The sequence below is a fragment of the Sceloporus occidentalis genome, unplaced genomic scaffold, assembly GCF_023333645.1.
Source record: "Sceloporus occidentalis isolate IW3139 unplaced genomic scaffold, rSceOcc1.0.p SCAF_4, whole genome shotgun sequence".
Classification (NCBI taxonomy): Eukaryota; Metazoa; Chordata; class Lepidosauria; order Squamata; family Phrynosomatidae; genus Sceloporus; species Sceloporus occidentalis.
Window position 1 is genome coordinate 190,941,024 of NW_028316984.1, and position 11,286 is coordinate 190,952,309.

The 11,286-nt window shown below is 42.7% G+C and overlaps 1 protein-coding gene across 1 annotated transcript in view; it reads right to left on the minus strand.

The window, feature by feature from the left end:
• Positions 1-5,828, minus strand: part of NUDT14 (nudix hydrolase 14) — a 79,511-nt gene extending 73,683 nt beyond the window's left edge. The window contains exon 1 of the mRNA XM_089522710.1: positions 5,529-5,828. Coding sequence (XP_089378836.1) covers positions 5,529-5,609 — 81 coding nt within the window. The 5' untranslated portion in view covers positions 5,610-5,828. The remainder of the gene's footprint in view (positions 1-5,528) is intronic.
• Between the last annotated feature and the right edge of the window lie 5,458 nt (positions 5,829-11,286).

Sequence of the window (11,286 nt, forward strand, 5' to 3'; positions counted from 1 at the left end):
GTAGTAAAGATTTATGAGAATTAGGAGTGTAAGAAGAACAATCTACATGGGTTTGAAAGATCTATAAATGAACAAGTATAAACCCTAGAGGGGCAGGAACTCTGTACATGGTGAGAATCACTCAGTCATAGATCTCTTTCACAGTACATAATTATAGCACTATGATACCACTTTAAGAGCTCCCTGGCTCCATCCTATGGAATCCTTTGTATTTTGGTGTTTAGAATTGTGTGCTGGACATCTCTACTACCTCACGGAACTACAAAACCCACGATTCCAAAAGAGGACAGTTAAAACTGTATCAAGGTTACATTCCAGTGGGGCAGTAAACCAGATGGGATTGGCACAGCTGCTGGATGAGCAAGAAAAGAGATTGCCTCCCTTTCTCACTCGCTGAACAGTTGTACCAGACCCGGAACGAGCCATCCATCACTGCTGGGGTGTGGGTGTGTGTGCAGTGCCTTCTGTTCTGGGTCTGGTATGGCTGCTGGGTAAGGATAGGGTTGCCATAAGTCAGGACCTCCAAACCGGGACAAATGTAGGACAACATTTTTTAAAAAATGGAGGACATGCAAAAAAATTGATGATTTTTTAAAAATGGTAATATAAATGCACGTTTCTTAGGCATGATCAAAATGGATGGCATTTTGGCATTATTCCTAGACAGATGGCAGAAATGGACTTCCCTTTCTGGCCACCCCCCTCCCCCCTCCCCATTCCAAATAGCACATTTGGGCATTGACCATGGCTTTACTTAACATGGCCTCTTGCATATTTCTGAAACTTATTCCATAACCAAACCCCTTGTTGAGTTTAACACTTAGCATGGTTTAACATGGCTATGCATATTGAACATGTCCAGGTGGTTTCACAGTTCTTGCACCAAGTGTACTTCTCAGAAGTGTGTACTTGGTCAAGGGACTGTGGTTTTTCTTCACTGTGCATGAGATTGTAAAAATCACAGCAATTTACATTGGCCTTGCCTCAGAGGCTTGCTGATATCAATATCACCATTAAAGAACCAAAAACACACAGAAAAGGCACTTTGGAAAGTCACACTCTCTCAGCTTCTGAAACAGTGCCTGCATGGCTCTGAAGCTGACTCATATCATCATCATCATCATCATCATCATCATCATCATCATCACACTATCATTGTCAAAGCAAGGGAGACTTGTTAGCATTAAAAGCACCCAAAACACACTTTGGAAGGTGACACTCTCTCGGCTTCTGAAACAGTGCCTGCATGCCTCTCAAGCTGACTCATATCATCATCATCATCATCATCATCATCATCACACTATCATTGTCAAAACAAGGGAGACTTGTTAGCATTAAAATTTAAAAAAACTTGATGCCTCTGGCCACTTATCACCACCACCACCTCCTCCTTCTGCTCCCCCCTTCTCCTCCTCCTCCTCCTCCTCAAGGCTATGGAATCCTGGGAACTGTAGCTCTGTGGACCATTCAGCCTTCTTTTGTCAAGAGAGCTCTGGTGCCACAAGAAACTACAATTCCCAGAATCCCATAGCACTGAGCCATGGATGTTTAAGGGGGGGTCAAACTATTTCTGCAGCCTTTTGCTACCCCAAAGCCCTTCCTATTTACAAGCAAGGCAAAATCTCTTCCTTCACCAAGCCATTGAAAACCAACCCAAGTGGAGGGCTGATTGCTTCTTTCCCATTAGTCAGCTTCGGGAGAAATTTGCATATGACAAGTAAAGGTGTTTAGGGTCTCAAAAATGATCCTGTGATAAAGAATTACAAGAATACTGACGCGGTATACATTTAAAAGATGAGGCATTTAGACTCCCAGTGAAACATGAACGATTTATGGCCTTTTTTTTCTTTTCTCACTGTTACCTGGAAGGTAATGCATGTGACAGGGTATATATACCAACGTGGGCGGGCAAAAGCTCTGAGTGGCGGGCATCCCGAAGACCTGCTCTCTAGGCTACACCGTGCAGGGAGGCGGGGAGGGTGGCGCGCAGCCGCGCAGGGAGGCCAGGGCTGCGCTGGGAGGCAGGGAGGGCGGGGCGGGGCTTCCTCCTTCGCCCCCTCCGCCCCAGGCTGAGCGGCCCTCCTCTTCCTCCTCCGCTCGGTGGAGGAGGAGGAGGGCAGCGCGGTCAAGTGCTGCAACCGGGGTTGTCCCGGTTTTTAGCGGCACTCGGGACAGGAGGGGCCCCGGGCCACCAAAACCAGGATAATCCTGGTTGCAGCCGGGTTATGGCAACCCTGGGTAAGGAGCTGTGCCAGGCATGGAACAGAACGTCAGGAGGCCACAGCATCGACCCCCATTGGGGGTATGATGCCTTCTGTTTCAGGTCTGGCGAGGCTGCTGGATGCGTAGCTGTGCCAGACCTGAAACAGGCTGTTGGGAAGCCCCAGAACAAGGGGCATGGACTCCCATTCCAGCTTCTCTGTTGTTGTGGGGGGGGGGGGGGGGTTGGCCAAAGGAGAAGGCAGTGGAGAAGCCTGAACAAGAAGCCCTGTCTTCCCATCCTGCTGTCTCACTTACCTGGCTGCCCAGCCATCCCCCAGCAAATCTTTCTGGAACTGACCAGGTGGCAGGTGGCTGACTGAGGGGCAGGCAAGCAAGGCAGCAGGAGGGGAGAAGAAGGCAGGTGGGGGGCACTCCACTGTTTCCTCCCCAACAGCCCTGGGCGAGCAAGTCAGCAGTATGATGGGCAGCCAAGAAATCAATGCCATTCTGGGCATCAACAGAAATATATTGTCTAGAATGGGAAGCGATAGTACCGTTCTATTCTGCTTAGGTCAGACCTCACCTGGAATACTGTTTCCAGTTCTGGGCACCACAACTACCATATATATTTGACTATAAGTCGACCTCATGTATAAGTCGAGGGCAGGTTTTGAGGCCAAAATTATGGATTTTTATATGAACCATGGATAAGTCGAGGGTAAAACAAAGGGTAACAAAGAATCTAAAGGCTGAAGCAAAGAAAAAGGATGCCAAAGAACTTACAAAATTCCAGCAAGCATAACTGCTTGTATTCACCCTAAAGGCTGGCTGGATGAGAAAATAGAGAAGGATCAGTGTTTCCAGGATAGATTACGCTTTTGACTTTCACCAGGGGATGAAAATTTCTAGACTTATAGACAGTATGTAGTGTGGAAAAGACCCTAAACATTGTTCAGCTTTTTCTTTCCCCTGGGAGATATGTAGAAAGAGTCTGTTTTGGGGAAATTCAAAGGTGATAATATCCTGCTTTCCCCTCAAAATTGTGGCTCACAATAGAACAATATAAAATTAAAAGCACACAAAAGTTAATATTAAAATAGAATTAAATTATTTACAGTATTAAAACAATTAACATTCAGTGAAGGATTTTTTTAGAAAAGAAGAGCCAGTGTGACCTAATGGTTTGAGCATTAGACTATAACTCTGGAGACTTCAGACCAGGGTTTGGCTATGGAAACTGACTGGGTCTCCATTCACCTCCATTCACCCGACTTCCTCCCTTGCCCCTCTCCAGAGGCAGATTTGTTTTAATTATTTTTTTAATGTCTTTGTTATACTCTTAGCTAGTTGGTAGTCCTAGCTAAGGGTATGCACGGAGAAGGGTATGGGAAATGTGAGAAGGAGGAATGCAAGTGGGAGGGTATGTGGAATAGGATATAGAGAATGAATAAGAAGATAGGGAGGAAGTGAAAGGATGTATGGGTAAGTGAGAGAGGGAAAGAGTAACTGAATGAGTAAGAGAAAGTAAGGGTTAGGGAAAGACTGAGTGGGAGAAGGAAAAGGAGAGGAAGTGAAGAGTAAGGAATTGGAAGGGAGAGATGAATAATTGAAGGAGAATATGAGAAAAAGGGATGAGAAGAAGGTGTGAAGGTACACAGAGGAGGAAGATAAGAAGGTATGGAGAAGAGGTGAGAAAGATGCGAAGGAATGTGGAATGGATATGTAATGATGGGGAAATAGTAAGATAAAGGATGGATATGTAATATATAGTATAAGTCCTACAAGGGAAAAGAATGATCATTAATTAATGGAGATGAGCAGAGGATGTTGGTGAAGGTATGTCAGTAGGATTTTGTGATGTTACTGAGGATATTTTATGTTATTGTGAACAATAGGAAGTTGAAGTGTTGGGAGTGTTTTTAATGTTTAATGTGTTTGCATATTGTTAATATATTGTTGAAATGATGAATAAAGAAATTTATTTTTCTTTTTAAAAAGAAACCAACAGGGTGACCTTATGCAAGTCACAAAATCTCACCCTCAGAAACCCCCCCGTGATAGGTTCATCTTATGGCTGCCATAAGTCAGAAAGGACTTGAGCTACTGCCATACTGCGGGGGGAAAGCAGTTCGACATCACTTAAACTGGGAAGTTCTGGGAAGTTGTAGTTTTGTGAGATATTTAGCGTTCTTTTGGAGAGAGCTCTGGTGCCTCACCAAACTACAAACCCCTGAATTTCAGAGCATGGAGCCACAGAAGTTAAAGGGACCTCAAACTGCTTGATTTCTGCAGCGTGGCAGCAGCCTTGAAAACACGCAACTGCAAGAACAAAAGAACAAAATACAATTAATAAATTGTTTTTTTTTAAAAAAAGCTCTTATAATAACAGTTCAGTTCAAACAATATAGCAGCCCTTAGCTTCATTCCAAACAGTTCCCTGATCCTCTCTCCTCCGTCTTTCTTTCTTTCTTTCTTTCTTTCTTTGATTTATATCCCACCTTTCTCCCAAAATGGGATTCAAGGTGGCTTACAATAAATTAAAAAGGATAGAACTAAAGTAGTTTGAGTGTTGGACTAGGACTCTGGAAACCAGTATTTGATTCCCTGCTGCAACATAAAATCCCACTGGTGACTTGCCCATGTCACACTCTCTCAGCCTCAGGGGAAGGCAATGGCAATCCTTCTCTGAACAAACCCTGCCAAGAAAACCCCAGGACAGCTTCGCTTTAGGGTCACCATCAGTCAAAAATAATTTGGGCTGCATCCCCATTGCAGAAATAACCCAGTTTGACACCACTTTAATCTGCTATGGCTCAGTGCTCTGGAAACCTGGGAATAGTAGTATTTGAGGCATTTAATCTTCTCTCTCTGGTGTCACAACAAACAACAGTTCCCAGAATTCCATAGCACTGAGCCATGGCAGTTAAAGTGGTGTCAAACCAGATTATTTTTGCAGTCTGCCATGGATCAATGCTATGGAATTCTGGGAACTGGAGTTTATTGTGGCACAAGAGCTCTCTCTAAAAGAGAAGGCTGAATGTCTGACAGAACTACAGTTCCCAGAATCCCCCAGCATTGAGCCAAGGCAGTTAAAGCGATTTCCAACTAGGTTATTGCTGCAATGTGTTTGGGACCTAAATCTCTCACAAAACCACAGTCCCCAGATTCCCCCCAGGGCAAGCAATTAGAGCGGCCTCAAACTGGGTTATCCCTGCAGCGTGCGTTTTGGGCCTTTTCCCCACAGGGGACGGTAGGCCCCTGAAGCCGCGGCCTCGCGTAGAAGGCTTGGCCGCCGAGGGTGAGGAAGGGCGGGGGCGGCCCCTTACCTGGCGGTAGCGAAGGCGGAAGGGCCGCAAGTATTGGGAGCCGGCGCAAGGCCCCAGGGAGAGCTCCTCGAGGGATTCCATGGCGGAGGATGGAAGGAAGGAAGAAAAGGGGGCACTTTTGCCTCACAGAGACCGGCCTGGTGCTGCTGAGGGAAGCCGACAAGGAGCAAGGAAAGAAGGGGAGGACGACGAGGCCCAGCAAGCAGAGGCCGAGGAACCAGGGATGCTGAGCTGAGGGAGGGCAGGAAGGAGAAGGAGAAGAAGAGCCCTTCTCAATGTGCTTATTTTTTGCCTCAGGACTTGTCCTCTTCCCTTGCCACATTTTATTATTATACTTGAGTGAAGAAGACACAAACACTTCTCAGTTTAGTTTAGTTAACCGCACTGGTGTGTGTTTAATTATTAATTAATTATTAATTAATTAATTATTTTTATTTTTAATTAATTACTTATTTTTTGTTTTTGAAAAGACATATATATATATATATATATATATATATATCATACAAAAATGTTTTTTTTAAAGAAAAAGCTATACAAATAAAATAAAATTCCGTCGTTGACCAAGTTAGCAAAATGTTTCCAGGCCATAATTCCATATAAATATCATTTTGTCATAACATTTCATTATAATTGTATGTTCAGTCAATGTTTACACTGTTTCTTTTCATAGCATTTCACAATTGGGTCCCATGCCTGTTCTATTTCCTTTAATTTGTGGTGTGTGTATTTTGTGTGTGTGTGTGTGTGATGAATTATTAAATTTGCCAGTTTTCTTTATAAAGCTGGATTTATAATCTCTTAAATGCTCACTCTCAAGGCAAACCTACTGGGTGACCTTGGGTAAGTCACACACTCTCAGCCTCAGAGGATGGCAATGGCAAGCCTCTGAAGAAACTTGCCAAGAAAACCCCATGAAAGGTTTGCCTTAGGGGCCGCCATAAGTTGGAAATGACTTGAAGGCACATAACAACAAGGCAAACATATCACGGGGGTTTCTTGGCAAGATTGCTTCAGAGGTTTGCCATTGCTGTCCCCTGAGGCTGAGAGAGTGTGACTGGCCCAAGGTCACCCAGTGAGTTTCATGGCTGAGCTGAGAACCAAACCCTGGTCTCCAGAGTCATAGCCCAACACTCAAACCACTATGCCATGTCTGCTCTCATTATTATTATTATTGGCAATGGCAAACCTACTCTGAAGAAACTTGCCAAGAAGACCCCATGATAGATTTGCCTTAATTTGCCATAAGTCCGAAACAACATTTTTTTCCTCGTAAACAAGTCTACAAATGCTCATGCTGCCAACTTCTTTCACTTACTAGATTTTACTGCACTAACTCCTATAGTGCTGCTGTTCCACTTTTACTGTCCTGGCTGCCTCCTGTTGCACTCTGGGATTTGCTGTTTACGGAGGGACATTTAGAATTCGGAGCCAGAGAGCTCTTGGGCCTCACTGAACTACAAACCCCAGAATCGAACAGGAGGCAGCCAGAGCAGTAATAGTGGCATAGCAACACTATAAGAGTGTGGTGCGGTTAGTCTTGAAGATGCTACAGGCTCTCTCTACATAGTGATTGTACAGCCTGACACAGCTAGATCTTTGAATTCTATATATTTTATAGTAGCACAAAAGTTAACCCCTCTGTGCACACACACACCAAAAAAACCAAAACCATGGCACTTGCTGGTTGATTTGTACGTCTTGTATACATCAACTAGTAATAAGGCCAATTAAATCCATTACAGTTCTAGGCTGTGACACACCAAAATGTTGAAAAATCAAGAGAAGGATTGATATCTATTTATTTTATTTTATTTCATTTGCACGCCACCTTTCTCCCAGAAGGGACCCAAGGCAGCTCACAGACAGCATACTAAAAACATCACAACAAAATTCAAAGCAATTAAAATAATCTAAAAACATTGTAAAATATATAAAAGATACACAAATGTTAAAAGACATACGTAAGTAAAATACTCATGCTCCACAAAAACAACCCTGGTATAGTTATATGTGGAATGTCTGCTTAAATAGAATACTTGCTGCTTCTGCAAGGGGTTGTAAGTGCAGGACGATGTGATCAAGCCTCTGTGTAGAGGGTTCACTTATGCATCTCCCAAAATGGGGATACAGATTTTCATTTTGCATACTTATTTGCACAGCCTGATTTTTCTATGGCCATGCAAATATAAAAATAATTACTCCAGGTAAAATGGAAACACACCGTGGGGAAGAGTATGTCCACCGAATGTGCTCTCCAGGTGGTAACTGTAGACAGACAACTTCAAAGTGCTCCCGCACCCTGTGGTCTCCTTCTCTATTATTTTTCTTTAAAGTGAACTTAGACTGAACATCCTTTCAAATGGAGGACTGCCCTACTTTCGTAAAGTAGGACACGGGACACCGTGTTCTGTTCTTTAAAAAGTAAAACAACAAAGAGTCCTGTGGCATCTCAAAGATTAATGTACCAAGGAAATCTAAGTACATGTTTTGCAACAGTTTGACAGGGAATCAAAACTCTCTAGGAAAGAACACGGGGTCCAGAGTTTGGGAGATACAGAAAAGAAGTCCAAATGTTTCTTTCTGAGTTCTGAAGGTGTCCTTTTACTTTGTTTTATATTACTTTCTGAATTCTGAAGTTGTAATTTTATATTACAGGTCTTCTGGAAGGACTCCACTTTGTGTCTCATCAGGCAGAGGAATATGCTGGGTGAGGACATGCAAAATGACTTTCTTTGCACCCCACTTCCACTTGGAGGCTGGACTGGAGCATATGTTGCTCCAGTTCAAATGAAAACATGGTCAAACTGTTTTGACACAAGCCACACATGTACAATGAAATAGTTTTTAAGTATTTTAACTTCTGTCAACGTGTTAAGCTGTGAAAGAGACAGAGTTTGGGGATATATGTGTCTGTATCTATAGGTTTTAGTGCCAGAAATTAGCCAACATTTTTCAGAGAAGAAAGATTTGTATGCCTTTCTTTGGGGAAAGATAGAAAGATTTATTAAAAGGTAGAGGATGAGAAAGAGCCAGTGTGGCATAAGTGTTGGACTATGACTCTGGAGACCAGGGTTCGAGTCCTCACTCGGCCATGAAAGCCACTGGGTGACCTTGGGCAAGACATGTGCTCTCAGCCTCAGGAGAAGACAATGGCAAACCTCCTCTGAACAAATCTTGCCAAGAAAACCCCATTATAGCTTTACTTTAGGGTCACCATAAGTCACAAATGACTTATAGGTACAGTACACAGCAGCAACAACAAAAACAACAGGATGAGAGACAATGCATATGCCCTCAGGCTGTCATAAAGGCTGTAGAAATATTCCTTGTCCAAATATGTTTAATTTATGGCTCAAAACTTTTAAAAATGCATCCTGAGGTGTCTCTCTTTTTCATTGTGGTTCATTTCTGTCCATGGCCCATTTATGGTTCATGTCTGGGGTTTTGTTGTTGTTGTTGTTCCCCTCCTGCAACAGACTTAACACAGCTTCCAATTTGGAAACGATTGCTGTTCATCAGGAATAGCTGGATTCTACAATTGTCACGAATTATACAAACAGAGCAACTTTGCATACTTCCTCTTATTTTGCACAACACTTGGCTATGTGCTAGTTTGCATTTTTTTTTGTTTAGTTTAGTTTTGTTATTACTGGTGGCAGTTTTTGCCCTTCCCTCAAACAAATCTTTGGTTTCAGCAGTTCAAAGATTTCAGTAGATACTCTCTTTTGCTCATTCAAGCATATCTTTGCAGCTGGAAGAGCTAGTAGAAACTTGTCTGAAAAGGGGTAGGTTTGGGAAAACAGCTGAAATTATCCGCTGAATTTTGTGTCCAGTGCCTCATTCTGTGCTTGATCTGCAGCCATGTAGAATACATGCAACCTTTCTGAGGCTGTGCATAATTTTTACTAAATTGGTTATTGTGTAATCAATTTGTACCAATTGAACATCTAAACTTTATCTTGCTGAAAGATCGCTTGTACAACCGTGCTGCTGGGCATCTCACTATCTTATTTGCTTAACTTTTTGATAACTGGTGCATAGGTTATGTATGTGGGTGGGTGGGTTGATTAAAGCTGTAGGTGCATATTAGTTCATACTCAGAAAAGAAATATTCTTAATCAGCTTCCATAGGCACCTTGAATACTAACTGATTTACTCTAAGAATCCAAATTCTGGTTTTCTATTTAGAATCATCGAGTTGGAAGGTGACCTCAAGGACCATCTAATTCTAATCCAACCCCCTGTCATGCAGGAATACACAGGTAAAGCACTTCTGGAAGATGTCCATCCATCCTCTGTTTAAAGAACTCCAAAGATTAAGATTGTGAGCAAGTGTGGCATCATGGTTTGAGTGTTGGACTGGAACTCTGGAGAACAAGGTTCGAATCTCAGCTCAGCCATGGAAACCCACTGGATGATTTTGGGCAAGTCACACTATCCCAGCTCGGAGGATGGCAATTGCAAATCCCCTCTGAAGAAACATGCCAAGAAAACATTGTGATAGTTTGGCCATAAGTTGGAAACAACCTGACAGTACACAACAACAACAAGCAACAACAACAACAACAGGTTAAGAGTCCAAACCCTTCCATGGAAATCTGTTCCACTGTTGAACAGCTCTTATAGTAAATAAATAAATAACTAAATTTTCCCAATGTTTAGATGGTATCCAGATCTTCAGTATGGGTTAAATGCCCAGTTAACTGTTGCTTTCTCACTTCTCGTTTGCATGGTCACCTCTGTTATCAGTGGTGAACTGAGAGAAAATTTCTTTAAAAGCTATGAAAATATGATGAAGCAGAAACATGTCTTGCTCCGTTCCTTGATATCTTCCATTTTGTATAAAGAATAGACTCCCTCTGCCACCTCATATGGGGCAGACATATCAAAAAGACAAACAAATGGGATCAAGCCAGAAATCTCCCTGGAAGCCAAGATGACAAAAGTTAGACTGGGGTACTTTGAACACATCATGAGAAGATATGAATCACTGGAAAAAAAACAATACAGTGGTACCCCGGGATACGAATGCGCCGCCTTACGAAATTTCCGGGTTACGAAAAAAATCCTATTAAAAAAACTGTTCCGCGTTACGAAAGTTTTTTCGGGTTACGAAAAAACTTTTGGTGCTTTTCGGCGCTATTTCGCACGAAATCGCGGCTTTTCCCCATTAGCGCCTATGGCAATTCGGCTTGCGAAAGCCTTCTGGGTTACGAAAGCGGCAGCGGAACGAATTAATTTCGTAACCCGGGGGACCACTGTACTAGGAAAGGTGGAGGGAATTAGAAAGAGAGGAGGGCCGCATGCTAGATGGATGGACTCTATTAAAGAGATCATGAGTATGAGTTTGCAGAAGTTGGACTGAGTAGTGGAGGACAGGGAGTCTTGGAAATGTCTCATTTACAGCATCACCATGGGTTGAGAGCAATGCGAAAGTAGTTAAAAACAACAACAACAAATGTCTTTAATGCTTATTTTATTGCCCTCATATCTAATTTGGCTCACCCTTTCAGGGATGGAAAGATACTTTCTGGACAATTTATGATCCCTCTGAGATTCCTCCATTCTTACTGTCTTTGGCTGCATCTACACTGCAGAGTCTGGATGTTAGAATCACAGACCTGCATTTTGGAAAAATGTTGTTGTTGTTGTCAGTTAAGATGTTATGGAGGGATAACCATGCAGGCAGAGGCCAGCTCAAAGGAAGCATCTTTATCCTATTATTATTATTATTATTATGCTTTATTTATATAGC